Here is a 23327-nt window from a genome sequence, read left to right as displayed (position 1 = left end):
AAAAATTATGGTCAAAAATCGATGCTAATAAGTAAATGTTGATCATAATTAATTCATAATATCAAATTTGCCTCTGTCTTACGTGTAACAAAGTCTAAAATTATGGGTGCTAATTTCTTAGCATTAACTTTTAAAGACTCATTGTAATTAGTGTGAGTTAACTTATGCTAATTCATCTCTAATTTTTAAATTATTCTTTTTATTAAAACAGTTTAGAATTAACTAAGTTGATGCTAATTCATATTTATTTGAAAATTAATTTAATTTAGCGTCAATTCCATTTATTTATTTTATTTATTTATTTATTTTCATTATTAATTTCATTTGCGTCCGTGTGTCCGATGCTAATGACAATAATTCAAAAATTGAGAAAGATGTTTCTCATACAATGTCTCCATTCTTTAGTAAAAAAAAATATAAACAAAAAATAGACATAAAAGCAAGTTTTGAGTTGAAGGTGTTTTATGGAGAATGGACAGAGAACAAAATTCCTTCATGAGTAAATGAGATAAATATAAATGAAGGAGATGGATATGAATGAAAGAGATGAGTGTATGAAAAATTATATAAAGAAGTCAAAGAGAAATTGTGAGTGAAGATATTTGTTATCTTAAATTTAGGTATTGAATTAAGAATAATCTACTATTCTTTTTCGTTGTCATAAAGACACATAGATTTATAACATATAAATAAAAGTTTTGTTGGTTTAATCGATGGTAACATAAACAAATACTAAAAATATATCATATTAGTGACAACCTAATTGATACTAGCTTAAATAAATATAAATACTAAAATTAATTTAAAAACAAGTATCAACTTAGAATTGATTAAATTGACTCTATTATAGTATCTAATATTAAGTAAACTATAATAACATTGCCTTAGTTGATACTAACACAAATATTTTTACTTATTAAAAAATTATCATCTTAGGTTCTGTTCTCATATAATAAACATAAATACAAAATTAAATTTAAAAATAATTAAAATTAACTTAACCAACACAAATAACATCTCATTTTGATAAATACTATTGTTTGGAAGCTTTTAATGTTTTATAGTAATAAGACACACATAAGCCTGAATTCTTAATTATTAATTAACCTATAATATATCTGAGTGACTTATTACATCCACTTAGATATAAACTCTCTTGCAATTAGGAAATTCATAACATATAATCAAGACAATGCCAAGCTTTGATAGCAACATAATGCCTAAAGCTTGAGAATTATTGAAGAAAAAATAAAATAAAAAATATAAAAAATGGTAAAAAAGAGTTGGAAGAAAAATTGCTAATTTATATACTCCGTAATGTATTATAAAAAAAGTATTGTTATGAATTTTTTTTATGAGAGTGCTCATTCACCACATCCATGATTATTTTTATTTATTTTGTAGATTAATTATTTAATTCCTACGGTAGAAGTAAAGTTTTTGGATTGTGCTCCACGTTCAAAAATTAATTCTTATGAACCATTCCCAAACGAAGACCATTTCAAAACGTTTGGTTAGAGTCTATAAGTCATCCTATTATAATTAATGTGCGTCATAACAAAAAATATATAAGACGATATCGAAATAGGTTTGGCAGACATAGACTCTGTCGTGACATGTTGGCTACCATGGAAAGTCTCCACAACCTTAAAACTTGTCTTCTTTTCTGCATCTTCCTCATTCCAACAATAACCATAGCTCAATCACTTTCCTTCAACATAACTAACTTTAACGATACTCAAAGTGCAAGCCTTGTTGGATATGCTGGTGTAGCCAAGAGTGTGAACAGAACCATAGTGCTAAATCCTCTCATCGACAATGGAATTGGAAGAGCCATCTATGGCTTCCCTCTACGCTTCAAAAACTCTTCTAACGGACATGTCACTGATTTTTCTACTCGTTTTTCATTCACTATCGATGTGTCCACTAGAACCAACTATGGTGACGGTTTTGCCTTCTTCGTCGCACCCCTTGCCTACCCGATTCCGACGGATTCAGGTGGTGGTAACCTCGGCCTTTACGGTGCCAACCAAAATAACATCATTGCTGTCGAATTCGACACTTTTCCAAACACTAATTCTGATCCACAAATGAAGCATGTGGGGATAAACAATAACTCTGTGATATCTCTCAACTCTTCCTTTTTTGATATTGACAGCAACATAGGGAACATGGGGCATGTGTTGATAACTTACAATGCTTCTGCCAAACTCCTTGCTGTCTCATGGTTCTTTGAGGGAACTAGTTATGGTTTTCTGCCCAACACTTCTCTTTCGTATCAGATTGACCTAGGGGAAATTCTCCCCGAGTGGGTAACTGTTGGGTTTTCGGGTGCAACCGGGGCGTCTAACGAAGAGAATGTTATTCATTCCTGGGACTTCACATCAACTCTGAATTCCACACATTTAAACAATAAAGAAAATGATGATGGAAATGACATCACAGTTAGAAACAAGCTTCCAGTCCAAGTAGTAGCTGTTGCAGTGAGTTGTTCTATTTTGTTTATGCTCGTGGTCGTTGGTGTGTCTTGGTTTATCATCATCAAGAAGAGAAGAACCGACGATGGCTTTGGTTTCGATGGAGCAGCTATGCCTAGAAGGTTTGCTTATAAGGAGTTAGTTGCAGCCACCAACGGGTTTGCAGATGATAGAAGGCTGGGAGAAGGAGGCAGTGGACAAGTTTACAAAGGGTTTCTGAGTGATCTAGGGCGCGTGGTTGCGGTGAAAAGGATTTTTTCTGATGTTGAAGATTCGGAGAGAATATTTAGAAACGAGGTGAAGATTATAAGTGGTCTTGTGCATAGAAACCTTGTGCAATTCATGGGGTGGTGCCATGAGCAAGGAGAGTTGTTACTGGTTTTTGAGTACATGACAAACGGAAGCCTTGACACTCATATATTTGGCAACAGGAGAAGTTTGACATGGGGTGTGAGATACAATATAGCGTTAGGTATGGCTAGGGCACTTCGTTATCTTCATGAAGAGGTGGAGCAGTGTGTTCTTCATAGAGATATAAAGTCAAGTAATGTTTTGTTAGACACAGATTTCAACACTAAGATTAGTGACTTTGGGATAGCAAAGTTGGTGGATCCAAGACTGAGGACTCAGAAGACAAAGGTGGTGGGAACATATGGGTACCTGGCTCCTGAATATGTGAAGGAAGGAAGGGCTAGCAAGGAGTCTGACATGTACGGTTTTGGGGTTGTGGCTTTGGAGATAGCGTGTGGAAGGAGGACTTACGAGGATGGAGAGAATAATCAGGTGCCTTTGACGAATTGGGTGTGGAAACAATATGTGGATGGAAATATTTTGAATGGTGCTGATGATGGATTGAAGGGTGATTATGATGTGAACGAAATGACATGTTTGCTCACTGTGGGAATATGGTGTAGCCACCCAGATCACAGGCAAAGGCCAAAGGCAGAACAGGTTATTAATGCTCTAAAGCAAGAAACGCCATTGCCAATGCTTTCACTATGACTTCACACACCAATGCCCTATCTGTTTCCTTTCAATTGTCTCTCTTTAACACCATGCAAATGTATCAGAAGACAGAATGTTGCAAATTTTGGGCTAGTTCTATCTGTGTCAGTGATTTGTATTTTATGCATTTATATGTTTTAATACGAATGAAAATATTGATATATGTTTAGAGACTTATTATAATTGGTCCAGCAAAAACTTGTCTGGAGATTACAAAAATATTTCTGCAGGCCGAAGAGAGCATTCCTCAAAAATTTGATGTACTCAGTCATCATCCTGTCATTAATATACAACAAACGCAAAAATACACAAGTTCTTTAAAAATCATACTATGAAGGAATTTAGCATCACCAACACTTTTAACTTTTCAAATTATTTCCTTGTGGTTGTCTTTTTGGATGGCAAAATAGTACACGAGGGAGATTACCTCCAAGGTTCTACTACCAAAATGTGTTGGGATATTTTAGGAATACATCTTGAAAAGTATAAAGTTGAGAGATGTTAGTGTTGTAGACATTGCAGACATTAACAAATTTTATGTTATGACAGAAAATGACATGTAGATTTATAATACAACTTAGCTATGTGGCGATGTCAACTTCTTGCACTTGAGTAATTTAAAGTTCCAATTATCTTCCTTCACAATTATTAAATAATCTATTGTATTTAAAAGGTACGTGAGAAATTATGCGTCTCATGCGTCAACCTCAAATAAATGAAATGCTACATTAAAGTAGTTTTACTAATTTTAAGCTTCTCGTGTTTAATTGTTACTGTTTTTCCTTTTTAAGTACTATTTTAAAAGTACTTTTATATGTATTTTAATTTCAATTTTTCCACTTTCTTATCATGCTAATTCATAATATTTTCATTTTCAAGTTTTCATTTTTTTCAATGAGGGAAACATAACGGCTAATATCATTAAAAAATTTAAATGCATATGCATACATGTAGCATTAACTTAAATAATTAAATTAAATTATAACCTAAATTTTCAATTTTTAGTATCTAATAATTTTGGCACGATTCAATAACTCAAAATATTAATTATCTTTAACTCAAACTTCCATTATATAACAATTCTTACTTTTAGAAAATACCATAACACTAAAGTATAAAAAATTAAAACATTTCATATTAGTAATCACATTTGTTAAGTTAGTTTAATATATAACTGGTACAAATTATACATGTATTATATAATTCAATTAATAAATTATTTAATATTATTTCGTGTGTGTATATAAATAGTTTAAAGAACTATCTTAATTTTAAATTAATTTGTTGCATAGCAATTTATTTATTGAACATTTTAATTTTTCTTTAGTTTGTACTTTTAAAAAAGTAGAAAAACTAAACAATTCCTACCAATTTTCCTGCGATGATACATGAGTTTTGGTCAAACAAAAGTCAGAATTTCCTTCATAGAAACTGAATTCTGAGCATAGACAATGAACCATGTTATCTATATAAAGATTTGTCATGTATATTATCAAGGTAAAATTTTGTAATCCTACGCTAGTTTGGGAAAATCAAGAATGGAGAAGAGTAGATTCTCCTATTGGCCCATTTTGTGATAAGCAAAAATTTTTAGGCTGTTGCTTTCTGCACTCAATCAATTCTAAACTGCATTCTTTAATTTCTGAAATAAAAATAATTGATTTTGATTTGGAATTAGAAATCTGAAATTGGGAAATACTTTCCAGAAATGGAATTCTAGAATAGATTTTTTGCGCTTTAAAAATGAAATATCATAATAGAATTGAAAACCAAAATCCTATTTAAAAAAAAAAATCAGAATACAAATAATAAATTCCAGAAAAAAAATCTTGAAAACATATTTTGAAAAGACTATTTCAGAAAGTCTAATCCCTAATAAAAAAAATCAGAAAAGGAATTCTTCCCAAAAAAACAATAGAAACGTATTTAGGAAAGACTAATCCAAAAAAGGTGTTTTGAAAACCCAAATTTAGAAAGGTGTTCCAAAAATACAGATCCAGATTACATTCTACACCTTCACCCCTATTTAAAAATTAAAGAAAACATTTTTTATATGTTCATATCAATGTGATAGGTTACATGTTAGAATTGATTGGAAGAAGGAAGCAAAAGCCATATTTTTCAGGTTACACAACTTGTTGGTATTAGCATTAACTTGGTCTGGTTAATTATCAGGATAGGCAATGAGAATAATTTTTAAAAAAAAATAGTGAAACACTAGTATTTCTACTCCTGTTTCTTTCTTTTTTTTTTTAACCAATCCCTTTTAATTCTCAATTTATTAATTTATTTTATCTAACTTTATTTCTCTCATCCTTACCAAACAGTGATTTTTGTGCATATATTTAAAAAAAAACATTTAGACTAAAATTAATGTAAGACTAATCAATTTAAACAAAAATCTGATAAATACTCAAAAAGAAAAAACGAAATCATCATATCTTTCAAGTCGAAATTCTCTTCTTAAAAATAAATAACTGAATATATTGGTTCTGCGTGCAGTTGATACCTCACATTTATAAGCATGTCATCCTCCACTACAGAAGAAATGAGTCATGTGGAATATGAACTCTCAAAACTAGCATTCATACGACATCGTGAATTATAATATAGATAGATAGATAGGTTACTCAAACGCTCCAACTTACTGATTAAAATTACAACTACAAGATGAAGATTTTTTAAAAAGGCAAGTCCTCAGACATTGAAGATAGAGCAACCATGCCCACGACAATCATTTTAGTTTGTATATAAAACTTCAGTAGCAGAGGTCGAATTATAATTACGTACCAGAATTTGCAGTATTCAGTATATTACATAGCCAGGGGGGTATAGCCACATAACAGACAGGTTCAGCCTTTAGCGATTTTCTTTACATTAAATTGCCAATAGTTAAGGGACTAATCAATGTGCCAATTTCTTCAAATGTTGGAAGGTTTTTTGCTTAATCCACTGTCGATCATGCGGCAAGTAAGCATGAATTGAACTATCATACCTGTGCAGGTAGAATCAAAACAAACTGTCATATTAATCAATGCCAAGGCAAGCCACAGGCAGAAAAAACCTAATAATTAAAAAACTATCTGCATAGACAATTGAAATTTCCTGTCACATGAGACCACTCAACTTTCCTAACTTCTTTCCGAGGGTCAGAACATGCAGAGCAAACATATGATGCAACAATTGCCATGATTCATTAAGTTCTTACCGACCCTCAAGGCTGATGCGAGGAGGAAGGGGAAGGAGGGTTGCAAATCCTCTTTTTTTCTCCAACAATGTTATCAAGGATATAAGACCTCTAAAAAAATATTCAAAATTTATTTGTGGTGGCTTATTTCATCTATAAGAGCACAGCAGCAATAAACAAGCTACTCTATTAAGACTCAATTGCTACCAATTTTTCACCCCATAATCTTAATTTCATTGGACTTGTGAGGATAATAATGTCAATTAACCGACAAACAGAAATATAGTGGAAGCTGTCACTGTGACTGCCTTTCTAATAAAATCTGACAGAATTAATGAACTATGCACGCACTTGACTTTTGAGTGAGAAAAAGAGAGACATACACTAGGGCGCTCATGTCCGCAAGACCATCTATGAAGTTGTAGAGATCAGTGATATCATAAGAGAGATTTCTGATGGCTGGATTCAACTCCTTCAGTTTCCTTTCATACAATGCGCATATGCCTGTACAAGCACAATATTAAAACCTGTATTTAATGCTAAGAATTTATGCATAAAATAAAAAATACAATATAAGTAAAAAAAAAATACACCAGCTTGTACCACAAAAAGAGAAAGAAATTATTTCCACCGTAAGCATCAGTGATCTATCTAACATTTCTAGCATGCTATATTTCTAAGTTCTGTAGACTAAAACCGCTGTTTTTTATGTATTATCTACATTTGATAAGTTATGGACATTCCTTTAAAATGTCAAAAGAATGTAACACCTTTTCTATGAAAATGGAATTCAGATCAAACAAAAAGTGAAATAGTCAATGTTCAAGGCTTTATTTGACTCTAGAACGGTTGAACCTACAAAATGACATGAAAACATTTTATTTGCTCTCTTTGGTTGAGAGCATTGCCCAAATAAGGGTTCAGTAAATTGCAACAAAAACCTATGAAGATATTGGTCCGATATTTTTGTAAATAGCAGATTATTAAACAAAAATATTCTCAATAAAGTGATTAGGAAAAATATATTTAATCTTCCTATTCATTTCTACATATTTTTATTTCCTTATGTTAAAGAATTTGATTATTACAAAAAGAGGTGATAAGAATTTAATTAGTGGGATTATTATTAATAAATAATTATTTATTCCCTCATAAAGTTTAAGTTGGTATCGTACTCCCATCTTGGGAGCCTGTTCACACTGCCACATTAACATTCGCCATCGTCGTTCACCATTGTTGTTAAAGTCAATGGTGAGTCAAAAAGATGTGTCCCATGTCAGCGATCACATTGCCAGTAGTTGCATCATAATCAGAGTTGTCACGCACTGTCATACATCACCACTAGTATTGACCCATGTAGCTCGCACCTTACTCTAGCAAAGCCCACTCACCACCACCACCATAAACACGATTGTTAGGACCTCCAAAGCCCACTCCAAGGGATAGTGACATCTCATTTAGTTCCGATTTTGAGTTGATCCAAGTTTTTTGGTTCTTTTGTCAAACAAGTTCTCTGTGCTACATCTTTGTTTTGTGATTTTTTCCAATGTCCAGTGTGAAAGTCTATAAGGAGGAACTTGATTGTTTCAAAACAATGATTGAATCAACAACTAAGTCCTTTAAATCATATACCCTATCTATGAAAATAAGAGTACATTCAATATCATTGGTGATGTCTCACGGCATTTGGATTCTTGATTCAAGAGCAACTTATCACATGACCATGAATTTGAGGACCATGTCATAAGGAAGACGATTTTAATTGCAAAGGAGCAAAGTCGGTTGCATTTGTTGTAGTCCAAGGAAAGAAGTCGGTTGCATTTGTTGTCTCAACAGTATTGTTCATAAACTAACATGTGTCTAAGTAGCTAGAGCGCTCTTTTTCCAGATGTCCATTCCCAAACCCTATTGGGGATATGTAGTATTAACTATCAGATACATCATCAATAACCCATTCATGTCTTGCATGAAGTTAGACCTATTGAGTTATTGTCTTTATTTCCCTCTTCTCCTTTAGTGTCAAACCTAACTTGTCAAGTATTTGGATATGTAGTCTTTTGTTCACTCTCATGATCCTAATCGCAATAAATTAGATCCTAAAACTTTTAAATGTGTATTCATTGGTTATCCTTCTAATAAAGGGTACACGTGTTATCATCCTAAGTTTTAGAAAGTGGACTATATGTCTAACTCAACCTCAAAAAATTAGCTTGTAAGGTGAGATTTAGACACAAGGACTAAATATTTCAAACATTGCAATTAGATATTTGTAGATAGTATGATAGCAAGTAATAAGCTCAAATAACCTTGCTATGATAGACTTAAATACCATTTTAGAAAGTGGAATTTAAACCTAACTCAATCTCACAAAAACAAAATGTAAGATGAGGTTTGTACTCATTTATATACTAAAATTTAGTCATATCTCTAGTTGATGTAGAATTTTCAACATTGAGAGTCATCATGTCTTTGTCACCATTGATGTCACCTTTCATCAAACACAATCCATTTTTGTCAACCCTCCTATTCAAGGTAGAAAGCACTTTAGGCACATAGCTCTCCTTCCAATCATTACCACAACTGTCTTTGCAAGATGCTCAAGATCTAAGTAATGAAGCCACCACAAATTGGATCGAACCAAGGTGAGGAAGAAGACAAATTCTTTGGCAAAAAGTATCAAAGAAGGAAACAGTCCCCTTTGACTCTAGATCAAGAAGAGTTGTCTAACTCAAAGGTGAGGATCCCTTGAGATAACAATGAGAAGGTAAGTGTTATTGAGAATTTACACATTACATTGAGAAAGGGGAAAAGATCATGTATTAAATATCATATTTCTTAATATGTTTGCATTGACAATCTATCATATAAACATCAAAGTTTTATTGTTGTCATTGATGTAACAAAAATTCCCACCTCAATCAAACAAACCATGAAAAGTGAACATTGGACTCAAGCAATGAAAGACGAGATGAATGCATTAGAAAGAAACTCAACATGGGAGATTGTTGACAAACCAAGAGACAAAAGAGTTGTGGAGTCCAAGAAGCCATGAAAACATCGGACTCAAAGTCATGAGAGAGGAGATGAATGCATTAGAAAGAAACTCAACATAGGAGATTGTTGACAAACCAAGAAACAATAGGTTATAGAGTGTAGATGGATGTAAAATATAAAGCAGATGGGACAACAAATAGTTATAAAGCCAAATTAGTTGCAAAGGGATACACTCAAACTTATGGAATTGGCTATGTAAGACATGTTCTCTTGTAGCAAATATAAATACAGTTTGAGTTGTTATTACTCTAGCCACTTATTTAGGTTGGGACTTATAGCAGTTGGATGTGAAGAATGTCTTTCTTCATGAAGCTTTAGAAGAAGTACACATGGAGATTCCTCCAAGATTTGAAACTCATAGTGGAAGGAATAATGTATGCCTATGCCTCCTAGAGAAGGCTTCTATGGCCTTAAGTGATCTCCAAAAGCATGGTTTGGAAAATTTACGAAAGCATGGTCTTCTTAGGATACAAGCAAAGTCAAGATGATTATTATACTTTATTCATAAAACACTCTGTTCGGTAAACTCGCTATATTGTTGGTATACGTACTGATATAACTATAGTAGGAGATGATGAACAAAGAAATTGGCTTTAAAGGAAAAATTGCCATATGAAAGATCTACTTGGAATAGAGGTTCCTTATTCCAAAAACAGGACTTTCATTTCCCAAAGAAATTAATTAGTTGATCTCCTCAAAGAAATAGCGTTGAGATGTAAAACTTCAAGTGTTCTTATTGAACAGAATCATAAAAAGGGAAGTGAAGAAAGTCCTCTATACAAAAGATCCACTATCAAATATTGGTAAAAAAAACATTTATTTATTGCAACCAAGACCAATCATTGCTGCTTATGCAGTTGATGTGCTAAGCCAGTTTATGCATGATCCACAAGAAAGACACAAGCAAGCAAAAGACAATCTTCAATGCTTGAAGTCAAGCCTTGGAAAGGAACTGTTGTTCAAGAAAAAAGATACCTTGACCTTAAAGATATATTCTGACAGACTATAAGGCTCTTCTACCAAAAGAAAGTACCATATATTTCTTGGAGAAAGTCTACTAACTTTGAGAGAAGCAAAAAAATAATAATAGAGTATCTCATTCTAATGCAGAAGTTAAATTTTGAGTCCTTGCTCAAGGTGTGTGTAAAGGACTCTCGATAAAAATTATACTCAAAGACCTTCAAATAAAGGTTGACATCCATATGCAATTGTCCTATGATAACAAGTCATTCATGAGCATTGCCCATAATCGAATACAACATGATAGGTCCAAACATATTGACATTAATAGGCACATCAAAGATAATCTTGACAAAGGACTTGTGGTTACAATTCACTAAATAACTTCCTTAACAGATTCCAAGATCTTATAAGCAAAATGGGAATAATTGATATTTATTTATCAACTTGAAAGGGAGTGTTGTAAATAGTTGATTATTAGGTAAAAATATCCCCAATATCTCTATAGTGATTAGCAAAAAATATATTCAAAATCTTCCTATTCATTTCAGCATATTTTTATTTCCTTATTTTAAAGAATTTGATTACAAAAAAAAAGTTTATGGGAAGTAGTATACTGGATAGATGCCTAAACAGTTTCAATTTCATGGCCTTTGAAAGACAGTTATTGATTGGGCCTCAGTCCATGCCAAACAAAAGACACCCAAAAATTATGGATTTCCAAAAGGCCAAGAACTTGGTCTTTTGGCTAAGATGAGACTTCACCAAATCACCCAACGAAACATCACATATTTTAACACTTACAAAATGAAGGATCCAAATTTATTTATTGCATAAAAACAAGACAATATTTAATCCCAATATATCAAATTCAGCACACCTGAAAAGATTCAAAGAAAAAAAAGAAAATACTGTGAATGACTTAATTATACAATGTATGACATTCTATTCTCAACGTTGGCTAGGATTTTAATAATGGATCAGCATTAGGTTTAATTTAAAACGGTTGATTGAGGAAAATTTGTTATGTATGTTATGGGAAGGAGTATTTTCCAAGCACAGAAATAGAAGAGGGTTAAAGGGTTATCTAAGAGCAATACTTGCATTCAATGGGTTCTAAAGCAAACTCAAGTTATAGTTTTAAAGGGATGAGTACAAATTACTGTTTGCAAAGGTAAAAAAATTTGATCAGAGTATAAAACTAAGGCAGCTTAAAAGGAGTAGCCTAGATATCATACCAAGGAACTACCGTTCTTTATCATCAGCATTACAATAGGATTTTGGAAGTTTACAAAAATTTAGAAATAATTCTTAAACAAAGAAAAAAGAATCTAAAGCATCTAATCTACAGAAAATAAATCCAAGCCCAACAACAGCCAGACCCTGGTCTTCCCAGAAAATAAATATTTTGAATATTACTAAAAGCTTATAATAAAGTTGTGGAAGAATACTACAAATTCAAAATCAAAACTAAACAAAAGTACAAAGATGAATTGATCATAGACGGGGTTTTTTTCAACACTAGTGAGTCTTGCATGCATATCCCATCCAGAATCTAATAACCCAAGAACAACAAAAAAAAACAGGGGCAAAAGTTACATGTACCAAACGTCACAAAAATCTTCTGGTTAATTATTGCTGTAAACAAACTGCTGACCTCTAGATCTTATTTCCAGTTCTTCTAATAGTTTTTCTCAACACCAAATTAATTAAACAAAACAACTTAAGAATAAAACCCAACACCAAATTACACTCGCACACAAATTCATTTAAGCAAAGCAAAACCCACAAACATCTAATTACAGTGAAGTCAAGCAAAGAAAGTCATAAAAAGGTGAAAAAATGAAAAACAAAAAAGTACAAGTGCACAGGTACAGTGCAAGATGCAAGTATTAATTAAATCAGTACCATCCATGGCCTGAGTGATGGATTCATAATCCATGAACGTCCTGGTTGCTCTATTCTGAGAGGTCTGCATTAGGATAATGGTGTGCCGATTAGCCTGCAAAATTTAAGAAAAGAAAAGCAATGGTGTTGAGTGAAGAAAAGGCGTGAACATGGAACAATCGGTGAGAGCGAAGAGAAATAGCCCTAATTGGATTATAAGGGGAAAGGGAAAGGGAAGAGCGATGGGGATAAAGGAAAAGCTTACCATCTAAGAAGAAGGAGAAGAAAAAGGGTGTGAAACTCAAAAGGATTCCCACTCTATTTGTCCAGAGTTTGCGTTTTGCTGCAGTGACGCGGACGACCACACGGTACAGCAGTGTTATTGGAAAATATGCCAACTTCAACTCCCACACGCGTACTGGTCAATTTCGACATTTTATAAGAAACCACGCTGTTAGCCTTTTTCCCTGAAATTATACTACTATAGTTTTTTACTTAGATCAAATTTATTCATAGACATAAATAATACATATTAAAAAATATTTAATATTTTATTTATAATGATTAAAATTTATTTAAGATCTATTTTTCAAGTACATAATATTATATTTGATAAAAAACTATACATAAGACTTTATTTTCTCCATATATATATATATATATATATATATATATATATATATATATGCACACATTTGTGTATAATTGTAATAGTTTAATAAATTTAGATTTCTTTAGTACTTTTTACAATATATTTATTTTTAAAATTAAATTGAAATATGTAATCTTATAATATTTACTAGAGCTTATTTTTTTCAACATGTTATATATGAGAATTTTTTATATATTTATAATATATATATATAATAGCATTGATTTTCTTATTAATTTTTGTAAAATATTTACTTTAAAATGTTTAAGTTTTAATCCATTTAAAATAATTATTTTATGTTTACTAGTCATTTGGTGATTCAAGAGCTTAATTTGTTTTGTTAAATATATTTTTTATTTATGTAGTTTTACATAAAATTTCAAAACTTTAGATTACTTGAATATTTGTAATATGAAAAAATTATTAGAATGTATTATTGACATTGCGTTAACATTTTCCTGACGTGACAAATAAATTTTTAGTATAATTGTGTTTTAACATCCACATAGATCGTTTATTGTGTTTTTTTTTTTGTTCATTATGAACAGTAGAAACGTGTTTAGTGAAATCGTGGTAAGTATTTTATATATCATTTGTTCATAAATTGGGGCTTTTGTGGGGTCATCTTTAGGGTTGAAGATCATTGCTTGTTTTCATAGGATGACATTAGTTTTAAAAGGTAGGTTGACACTTGAATAAAAATGTAGGAAATGGGGTTCACAGTGAGTATTCATCATATGAAAAAGTTTATAACGTCTATGTTGTTACATTATAAAGGATGTGAAAAACATGTTTTTCATTGGTTAGATTCAAATATGTGGTCATATTTTGTAGCGGTTGAGATAGTTAAGGAGTTTAAGTATGATTTTGAGGTCAAGTTGTGGTAGAAACCTAAGAAATGAAGGATCAACAAGATTTGAAACAATTAACCGAGGACATCGGAAGTAGAAATTTACTTTCAACATGGTGTCCTTAATGAACTACACATAATTTAGTATGTTCGATTTCATCAAACTGATGGAGTCAGTGCTAATGAGGGTGATGGTGTGGATGGTATTATGGAGGATGATAGGAATGATGTTCGGATTGTACTTGATCAAGCGGAGGAATTGGGGATTGAATTTGATGGTGTGGAATATGATGATATGCAGGATTTGGGGTCTGAATTTGATACGGGAGGATATTTATCAACAAACATTCTAATAAAGACCGAGTGACAAAAGTTGTGTTAGACAAATTTAGGACTGTTGGGAAACATGACAACCAATGACCAGTATTTTTCTTTGCAGTTGCGGTTGTGGAAAATGAAAACAAAGACAATTTGAGATGGTTATTGACCTTACTATTAGAAGATATTGATGATATCCAAACCCACAGTTGGATGTTTATTTCACATAACAACAAGTACCAAATATTATATAATTATTAATCTTATATGATGGGATTACTAATTACAAATTCATTATTTGCAAGGTTTTCTACACCTTTTTATGAAATTTTACAAGGGGTGGAACAGGTTTCTTCTGAGACATTTATACAACAATTTTAAGAAAATGTCTGGAAATTGCTCATGAAAGACCTCGGGGGTGGTGGCTGCAAAAGCAACCTACTACAAAACTTGGGATGCAAAGCAAGAGCTGAAAGAAGTAAATAAACTTGTATATTAATGGTTAATTGGAATCCCACGTTTAGCTTGGTGTACGCATGTTTTAAGCTACTACCTTAGGTGTCTGCAAACAAATCCAATAGTAAAATTAGTAAATCAGTGTTTAAAATATATCTGCAAACAATAAAAGTTAACAATAACAATAAAGATAAAATGGAGGTTGAGATAGTTGTGCAGAAAATATAAAAAAATTAAAATAAAAAAAAAACAGTTGATCCCAAGTTCTCCCACCATTGAATTCTTAACACGGGTTCTCTAAAGATTATTTTTTTATCAATCCTCTAATAGAGCTAAACCAAATTGAACATGTGTCAATCTTATTTTGTTTGAGATATTGTAAATTTTATTTTCTCTTTCTTCTTAAAATTTGTTCTCTATTTTGATTCAATAAGCAATTTGGACTTTTGCATATTCACAAAGGTTCCTTCAAAACATTTACTCTAAAAACAAAAAATTAACAAAAATAATAGTTAAGACCCAATTATATAAATATTAATTAAAACAATAGATTTATTTATTATTATAGTTCAAAAATCTATGATTAAAACTATTGAGTGTGAATAAATATATGCTCATCAATCTCATAATCATTTAATAGTATAATACCCATTGCTATAAATAAACTCATCCTTACAATGATTGACTGGATTATGATGTATCTAATGAGTAGGTTTACAAGTTTAAGAGAAAAATATGTTAAATATACTAGTATTGTTATGCTAAAGCATAATAAAAAGAGAGAGGGAGGTTGAGAGAAGTGGAAGTTGATTACCTATGTGGTCTAGACAGAATAAGTTTAAAGTTACACATGGTTTTACATTGGGAAAATATGTTGTAGATCTTAAACACCACATTTGTACATGTTACTTATGAAATTTAATAGGTATGCCCTCTAGACATGTTGTTCCTTCAAACAATTATAAGTTAGAGGTGTTGTTCCTTCAAACAATTATAAGTTAGAACAACCTCAAGATTATGCTCATAGATACAACAAAAGGGGAGTTTCAAAATCATTGGAAAGTAATTGTCATTCCAAGGGTGAGTAAAACCTTCAGTAATTCGTTAGCGATGTTGGATCTTTCAGGGAAAAACAAATCACGGATAACACACTTAGCGGGACTTAAAATCGCCAAAAATGCTTAATATAACCTCGTTAAAAATCATTTTTCTTGTAATGTGTTGTGACAAAGAATGAGTCACTTATTAAAATCTTGATTTACCAATAAATTTTTTTGAATGACTTATTCGTCAATAAATATAAAAATATTATTAATTTTTTTATAAATTTATCACTAAACTCTTAGACCTTATCGATAAAGATATTCATCAATAACATAAAAAAAAAGATATATATAATATTACTGACGAATTTTTATAATGTAGATATTATTGACAGAATTATCCATTGACAATGTCAAAATTGCTTATGATTGTCAAAATAAATTTAAATTCTTAAATAAATCAACATTTTTAGTAGATTTTATTTTGTCAAAATCAAAATCAATTCGTAGATAATATTATATTTTTTTAGTAAATTACCAACGAATATATCCATCAATAATATAGAAAATAAAATAAAAATAAATGTTTTAATGTTCCATCATAATATTTATCTTTCAATAGATTTAGATTCATCCATAATATTTTGTTAATAGTTTATAATTTTTTTTATAATGATAGTATAAATAGTTAAGATAAAATTGTCTCATAATTACATTAAATGATATAACTTTAAAAAAATGGGTGTATTATCTATTTTTTACATTTATTAAAAAATGAATTAACATATAAATTATATATAGAATTTACAAAATTGTCACTATGTTAATTTCTTTTTAAACCGATGTCGTATGCATTATGTAAACTCACCTTCTTTTATACGTGTCACTTTCAAACTTTTGTTGCAAGTCCAACAACAATTCAAATTTTCCAACACAATGAAATCAGTATCAATAATTAATTGATGGATGTTGTTGTCTTAGTAGATAATTTTCATAGTTAAATAAAGTAAGTACATGGTGTTATGAAATATGCACCAACTTTGTCAATGATCAAGAAATTAGCCCGTATCATGTTTTACTTAAAACAAAATAAATATATAACACTTTTATTTGTGAATGAATTTTCATAATACTAAAATAATGTGTTATGCATGTGCTTAGGTGTTAAAACGAGTTGAACCCAATAGATCGACCCAATTAAACCACTAAAATGTGTACAAAAAAATTTGGGTGATTCAATTTTTCAATCCATATTATCCAACTTGTAAACCTGCCATCAGAATGATTGGTTGACCTACTAGGTTGGTATTTTCTGGTTTTAGATGCTACAAAAAAATTAATATTTTTTTTTCAGTGTTAAATTTGAATGCTTATATTGTTGATGCTAAGATCATTGTTACCTAAGAAGAATCTATCTATCTATCTATATACATCTAAAAATCTCCAATTTAAGAATTGCAGTGGTTAAAAGGTGTATAATTGCAACAAAATTGATTTAAACTTCAGTCTTGCCTTTGGTAGGGACAAGCTCCAAAGTCTCTTCATCTACCTCATGACTTGTGTTATTTTGTGAAACATCAGAAGGAAGCAGTTCCTCATATTGACCTGTTTTAGGGACAAGAAAAACCAAAGCAAGTATTGCAAACCTAAGCATATCCCTTATGAGAACAGCCAACCAAAGGTTTGTGAAGTCAGTTCTGGTGACATGGAGAAGACGAAGAAGCACCCCTCCACCCCATTTGGATAAGAGGGCACCAATGCTATCAATGCACATTAACAGAGCAAAAAATGTGCCCTCAATGCCTAAAGGGCACAACTGGGTGCTCAGCACCAGCATGGGCATCCATCTGATTTTGCCTGTAATTCTTGTGGCAGTTTCTTCAATGACAACAAAGAAATAGTCAGGGATTCCAATGACCAAGTTCCAACGGAGGATGAAGATCAGGTCCAGCACACCAGATATGCCATATAGGAGTTGTGCATAGAATACTAGGTCTCTGAATGCGTAGTCTTTTAGAGCCTTGTGGTAGATTAAAACCCCTATTAATGATGCCACTGCACCGATTGCATAGATCACCCCTACAAACTCCTGCAAACAGAGGGACAAAATTAAGTTATGATGTTTGAGAGAACTAATTTACCAGAACCATCGGTTTAAACAACCATAAATTATTACAGGTTGATTTTTTTAAGTAAGAATAAGTAAATGACTAATTTAGTTACTGAGTTTGTCTCACATCCAAAAATTTTCATTTTGATCATTAAACATATGCTATTACCAAAATACATAAAATTGTAATACATTTCAGACTTATTTCAGAAACTAATAAGACACTAAGATACATTCCACAGATTACATTAAGTATTTATTCTTTACTATTGATCACTTGTAAACAGAATAGTAGGGATACCTGAGAGAATGCAGGGCCCACTTTTGGCTCTGTATACCAATAAAAATGGCCTTCGTGTGTGCTTACATTGAAAGCCAGGGAAAGGAACATGAACAGAGAAGGCCTCCACACTTGAGGATACCTAATTGTCTTGAACATGCTTCTAATAGTCGTTCGTACACTCTCCACCACTGCCTGTGAAATCTCATGTGTCTAGTTATATAATGCAGGTAACAAGCATATAGATGCAGAAATTCCAAAATAGGAAAATTCCTAGTTTTTGTCTATCGTTTCTAAAACACCATGTATCTTGAAATACATAGCAATTAGCATACTCTAAAAAACTAATAAGATGGGACGTGTGAAAGAGAAGATAAAGCAGTAAAAATAGTATATAAAAATAAGAAAAAAGTTATGAAACCTGTTTCTTTTCAATATGCGAAGTTCTGTTTTCGTAAATCACAAAACCCAGCACAGTGGTCAAAGCAGGAGAAAGCGCCATGAGACCAAGCGACTCCTACAAAATGATATTAACACTGTCAATCAAATCATCAATACCTGAACTTCTATTATAATCAATTATTTTTAAAATATATTAATAAAAAAATTTAATTGGTTTACCATAAAAAAGTTATATTTACTCTAATTTAGTTGTGTTAAGTTTTTATTCCTACAAGTTTAAAACAAATCCAATTTTAATCTTTCCAAATTTAAAACACTAAATTTTTTTAAAATTGTTTTTAATTTTTAAGCAGTAAATATGAAAAACTAAAATGGTTTGTTTTAAATTTAAAAATCGATAATAATTAAATCTAAAAGGCCAAAATCATATCACCTGCAATTTCAGAATTTAAAAGAAAAAAGAAACAATCCAAGAAAAAAAATTATTTTACTACAGATTTTTTTAAAAATATGCTAATAAGCAAAATCTAATTTTAAAATAATTATTACCCGATTAGTTCAAACAAAAAACCATGGAACCGTTGAAAAATGTAGAACAATGAAATCTCTTGGTTCTGTGTTCGTACCTGGGGTCCAAGCCGGTGCACGAAGAACCCACTCGCGAGGTATCCGACGAGGGCGCCGGCGCCGGAGCAGTACCCGCAGAGGCTCTGCAAGTCCGGCGCCAGCTCCCTCACCTCGATGCTGTTTCTCGCAATACACGCATCGATCGTGACATCCGCGATCGCTAGCGACGCCGACACGCCGAGGAAGCACATGAGCGCGGCGGTGACGGCGAGGTTCCCGGTGAGCGCGACAGTGACGGCGGAGACGGTGCCGATGACACCGGAGATGATGAAGTAGGGTCGGCGACGGTATCCTCTGACGGGGAAGGCGTCGGTGAGGATTCCCCAAAGAGGTTTGAGAACCCAGGGGATGAAGTAAACACCGACTAAGAGTTGAACTGTGGAGGGTTGAAGCTTCTGCACGTCTTTCCAGTAGTAGTCTGCAACTACCTTGAAGAGTGAGCCCGAGAGACCTTGTCCTAAACCGTAGATGAGGAAGACGCCGATCATGAAGGTAGGGTTTAGCTTTGAGGAGAGCATTTGCAGCCATTGGATTGGTTCTGTTAGAAGAGAGAGAACGGTTTTGGATTTGGCTCTGGCGGTGACGGTAACGTTAGTGTTCTCACCCATTGCCTGGTTGTTGGTTGGGTTTGAGTTTCATGGATTCATAAGATGCAGATTTGGTTTGACTTCAACGCAAGAAGAAGAAGAAGAAGAAAAACAAATTAAGCACAATATTCTCATTTTAATTATAATAATTTGGTGAAATATATTATATAAAAAAAACTAATAAAGATTAGCACATGTTTCACTATGCAATAAACTATATGAAATTATTCTTTTCAAAATTAAACTAAAATAACAATGTAATTTAATTTGGTTTATACAATTAGTGTAATATTTTCAAACTCTTTTTGACAACCGATCATTGTTGACCAAGAAAGATTGAGATGGGTACTACAGGTTGAAAGAGAGTTAACAGCTGTTCTTGACAGAGAAAAATCAAATATAGAAGAAAAAAAAGAGCACTCTGATCTATTCTATTACTATATAGGGAAATATATTAAATATGTGATTTGTAATTTTTTAAAATAATTTAATTTTTAAAAATACAAATTAAAGTTACAATAAATTTTGTATTAAAATAAAAAATTATTGTAAAATTTTCATAAATAAAAATTATATTTTAAAATTAAAATATATTAGAATAAATTAAAATATAAATATGATTAGAATTAAAATAAATTTAAAATAAAAATAACATAATTTTTCATAAAAAATTATATTACAAAATAAAGATATACTAAAATAAATTAAATAATAAAATATCTAAATTTAAATTAATTAATTATTTTATTATATTTAAAATATAATTATTAATATAATATTTTTAATAATTTGTTATAATAATTCAAACTAAATTGATTTGGACCAAAGTTTAAGCGAGTTAGCTCGGGCCTAGGTCAACTTGAGCTAGCTCAAGCATAGGTCAAGTTAAGTCAGTCCCAAACCAGGTTTAGTTGAGTCGACCCAAATAAAGTCTAGTTGAAACACCCATACTAGGTCTAATCGAGTCGATTCAGGTTCAAGTCGACATGCTAAGGTGCAACTAAGTCAGTCAATCTTAGGTTGAGCTGAGTTAGCCCAGGTTAAGGTTGAGCTAAGTTAGCCCAGGTCAAGGTTGAGTTGAGTTCGTCAAGCTGAGATCGAGTTAAGTCGTCTTTGGCTCAGGTCGAGTCAAATTTTCCCAAGCCCGTCTCGAGTTGAGTTGGACCAATCCCAAATTGAGTCAAGTTGCACATGCCTAAGTTAAGTCGAGTTGGCTCAAACATGTGTTGAACCAAGTCATCTCGTACCAAGGTTGAGCTAAGTTGACTCGAGCCCAAGTATAGTGGATTTGACCCATGCCCATAAGTTGAGTCGAGTTGGCTTAGATCCTTGTAAAGTGGTGTTAGCCTGAGCCTAAGTCAAGCTTAGTCAACCTTGATCCCAAGTTGAGATGAGTCAGCTCGGGCCTGGGTCAAGTCAAGTCAAATTGTGTTTGCATTAGGTCGAGACATTGGTCCCACATCCGGTTCGGGTCATGTCAAGATAAATTGTGTTGATCCCATGTTGAGTCAAATTAAGTTGATTGGGACAGAGATCAAGTTAAACTAGCTTGACCCCAGTTGAGTGATGTTTGACTCAAGTTAGGTTGGGTCCAATTAGGATTAGGTTGAACCCATATTAAATCAATTAGGTCGATCTCGTGTTACGTTGATTAGATGATCCCATGACAGATTGATCCCGTGTTAGGTTGATTAGGTGATCCCATGTCAGGTCAATTAGGTTGATAAATTTTATCTAATTGACAAAATAAATTTAATTTAGTTTTAATCCAATTTAAATTGAATTGAAAAATATTAAATCAATGTTATCTAGTTAAAATGGATTTGGATTTTAGATTCAATGTATTTTATTAGATCTGGATTGGATTTAGACTAGACTTTGAAAAATTTAATCCATAATCACCCTTAACGACGATGGAATGATGTACACAATATTTGTACAAAAGATTAAGAAAATCAATTGCAAATTGGGAAAATTTATTGTTGTTGAGACACTAGATGGTTTAAGATCCCATTAGAAAATCTTATGTATATAAGAAGTCTATGAAATTTTGATTATCACCAACAATATAAGATAAAAGTGTTTACTAAGAAAGTATTTTCATGTGCACAAATATGGAAAAATCATCATAATTATTACTATGTTTGTGTTCAACGCATTAGATAAGTTTATTATCTATCAAGTTAAGCCTATCAAGAGTTGTTAATTTTGAATTGATATAATTATGATTTCTCTGTATTTAATGTTCATTAATCAATAATGAACTTTGTGTTAATTTTGTTAAAATGATTTAGAATCTAAGATTGACTTCAATATTTTAAATATATAAGTTTGAAAAGAATTGGAAACTTAATATTCAAAAGAGGTTTTTGTTAAAAATGTTTTTCATTTATATGACTATGGTTAATTCTAATTAATCTGTTTTTATTACAATATATTTTAAATATGTTTGAATTATTTATATAAGTATATTAAAGCACAAGACGTAAAAAATCAATTACATCATAAGTTTCCTTTTCGAGCGTTAATTGCAATAAAGATGAAGGCATGCTTTTAAGATGTTAAAGCAAAGTTGAAGATCAATGATCATCTTTTGAAGCTTATATAATGAGAACAAAGGAAATGCTAAAGATACACAAGCCACATACAACACATGTTCATAAAAGATTCATTGTTCTTATTTACTAAGTAGAGCATCTAATGTACTGAGTTGTGAGAAAAGTTATATAATTCTTTGTTATGTAAAAGCTTACCCTGGTAAGCTTTAATTATGATGTTTTTGAAAGTGTTTCTTTGTTATCTTGAGTGATGGTGTATTAGTTTGTAACATGAAGAGGTTGGTGTACTGTATGCATTAATTATTTTTTTATCATTGAAACCTTGTAAGTTGTTTGCTTAAGAGAAAACTAGATGTAATCCACATTTTGTGATGAACTAATATAAATCTCTCTTTCTTTGTTTTGTTTGTGCTAGAGAGTCTCGTCTAGTTTGTTAGAAAAGAGAGTCTACAAAATCCCCCTTCTAAAGTCAATTGTTTCAATCCCCCTTCTAAAGTCAATTGTTTCAATAGTTGGTATCAAAACTAAGCTTTCCGGTTATCTTTAGTGGACTTTTTGAAGGATAAGTTCCCAATCATTTACCCACTCTTTAAGGTAGAAAAGTATGAACTCTGAAAATTGAAGATGATTGCCTTTGTGGAGTTCAATAATCTAGATTTTTTTTATGATGTTGGAAAGTTGTTGCAATAGGATGTCTGGATTGAAGATCAAAGATATAGATATTAGCTATAAATATATTGACATGTGCTCTTTCATAGGACAAAATCTCTAAGGTTCATTCCATGACAAGTGCCTAGGAGATCAAAGATATAGATATTAGCTAAATGTATTGATATGTGCTCTTTCAGAAAGAGCACAAAATCTAAGGTTCATT

At 31.7% G+C, this 23327-nt stretch overlaps 3 protein-coding genes across 3 annotated transcripts; 1 reads left to right on the top strand and 2 right to left on the bottom strand.

Annotated features, from left to right (window-relative positions):
* The first annotated feature begins 1616 nt into the window (after window positions 1-1616).
* Window positions 1617-3565, top strand: LOC137816714 (L-type lectin-domain containing receptor kinase IX.1-like). The gene has a single exon (XM_068619986.1). The coding sequence runs from the start codon at window positions 1617-1619 to the stop codon at window positions 3477-3479; it is 1863 nt and encodes a 620-aa protein (XP_068476087.1). The 3' UTR covers window positions 3480-3565.
* A 2543-nt stretch (window positions 3566-6108) lies between these two features.
* Window positions 6109-13003, bottom strand: LOC137816712 (enhancer of rudimentary homolog). The gene is made up of 4 exons (XM_068619983.1): window positions 12836-13003; window positions 12592-12685; window positions 7053-7173; window positions 6109-6477 (listed from the first exon to the last, which is right to left on the bottom strand). The coding sequence occupies exons 1-4, from the start codon at window positions 12836-12838 to the stop codon at window positions 6387-6389; spliced, it is 309 nt and encodes a 102-aa protein (XP_068476084.1). The 5' UTR covers window positions 12839-13003; the 3' UTR covers window positions 6109-6386.
* Window positions 13004-17317: 4314 nt separating this feature from the next.
* LOC137816711 (probable folate-biopterin transporter 6) lies at window positions 17318-20201 on the bottom strand. The gene is made up of 4 exons (XM_068619982.1): window positions 19308-20201; window positions 18701-18796; window positions 18301-18474; window positions 17318-17978 (listed from the first exon to the last, which is right to left on the bottom strand). The coding sequence occupies exons 1-4, from the start codon at window positions 19914-19916 to the stop codon at window positions 17385-17387; spliced, it is 1473 nt and encodes a 490-aa protein (XP_068476083.1). The 5' UTR covers window positions 19917-20201; the 3' UTR covers window positions 17318-17384.
* Window positions 20202-23327: the final 3126 nt, after the last annotated feature.

Source organism: Phaseolus vulgaris, chromosome 1 (genome assembly GCF_000499845.2).
Source record: "Phaseolus vulgaris cultivar G19833 chromosome 1, P. vulgaris v2.0, whole genome shotgun sequence".
In the NCBI taxonomy this organism is placed as follows: Eukaryota; Viridiplantae; Streptophyta; class Magnoliopsida; order Fabales; family Fabaceae; genus Phaseolus; species Phaseolus vulgaris.
Note: the sequence above shows the minus strand (reverse complement) of the source record. Positions and strands in the feature narration are given on the sequence as shown.

What these genes read in the sequence shown, in the direction of transcription:
- LOC137816714 (XM_068619986.1), top strand. Translation starts at nt 1,617, where the DNA reads ATGTTGGCTACCATGGAAAGTCTCCACAACCTTAAAACTTGTCTTCTT.
- LOC137816712 (XM_068619983.1), bottom strand. An exon ending in CATCACTCAGGCCATGGATG is followed by an intron (nt 7,174 to 12,591) that starts GTACTGATTTAA and finishes GTGCTTGTACAG; the next exon opens with GCATATGCGCATTGTATGAA. An exon ending in GCGGACATGAGCGCCCTAGT is followed by an intron (nt 6,478 to 7,052) that starts GTATGTCTCTCT and finishes CTACCTGCACAG; the next exon opens with GTATGATAGTTCAATTCATG.
- LOC137816711 (XM_068619982.1), bottom strand. Translation starts at nt 19,916, where the DNA reads ATGGGTGAGAACACTAACGTTACCGTCACCGCCAGAGCCAAATCCAAA. An exon ending in CGCATATTGAAAAGAAACAG is followed by an intron (nt 18,475 to 18,700) that starts GTTTCATAACTT and finishes GAGATTTCACAG; the next exon opens with GCAGTGGTGGAGAGTGTACG. An exon ending in TGGGCCCTGCATTCTCTCAG is followed by an intron (nt 17,979 to 18,300) that starts GTATCCCTACTA and finishes CTCTGTTTGCAG; the next exon opens with GAGTTTGTAGGGGTGATCTA.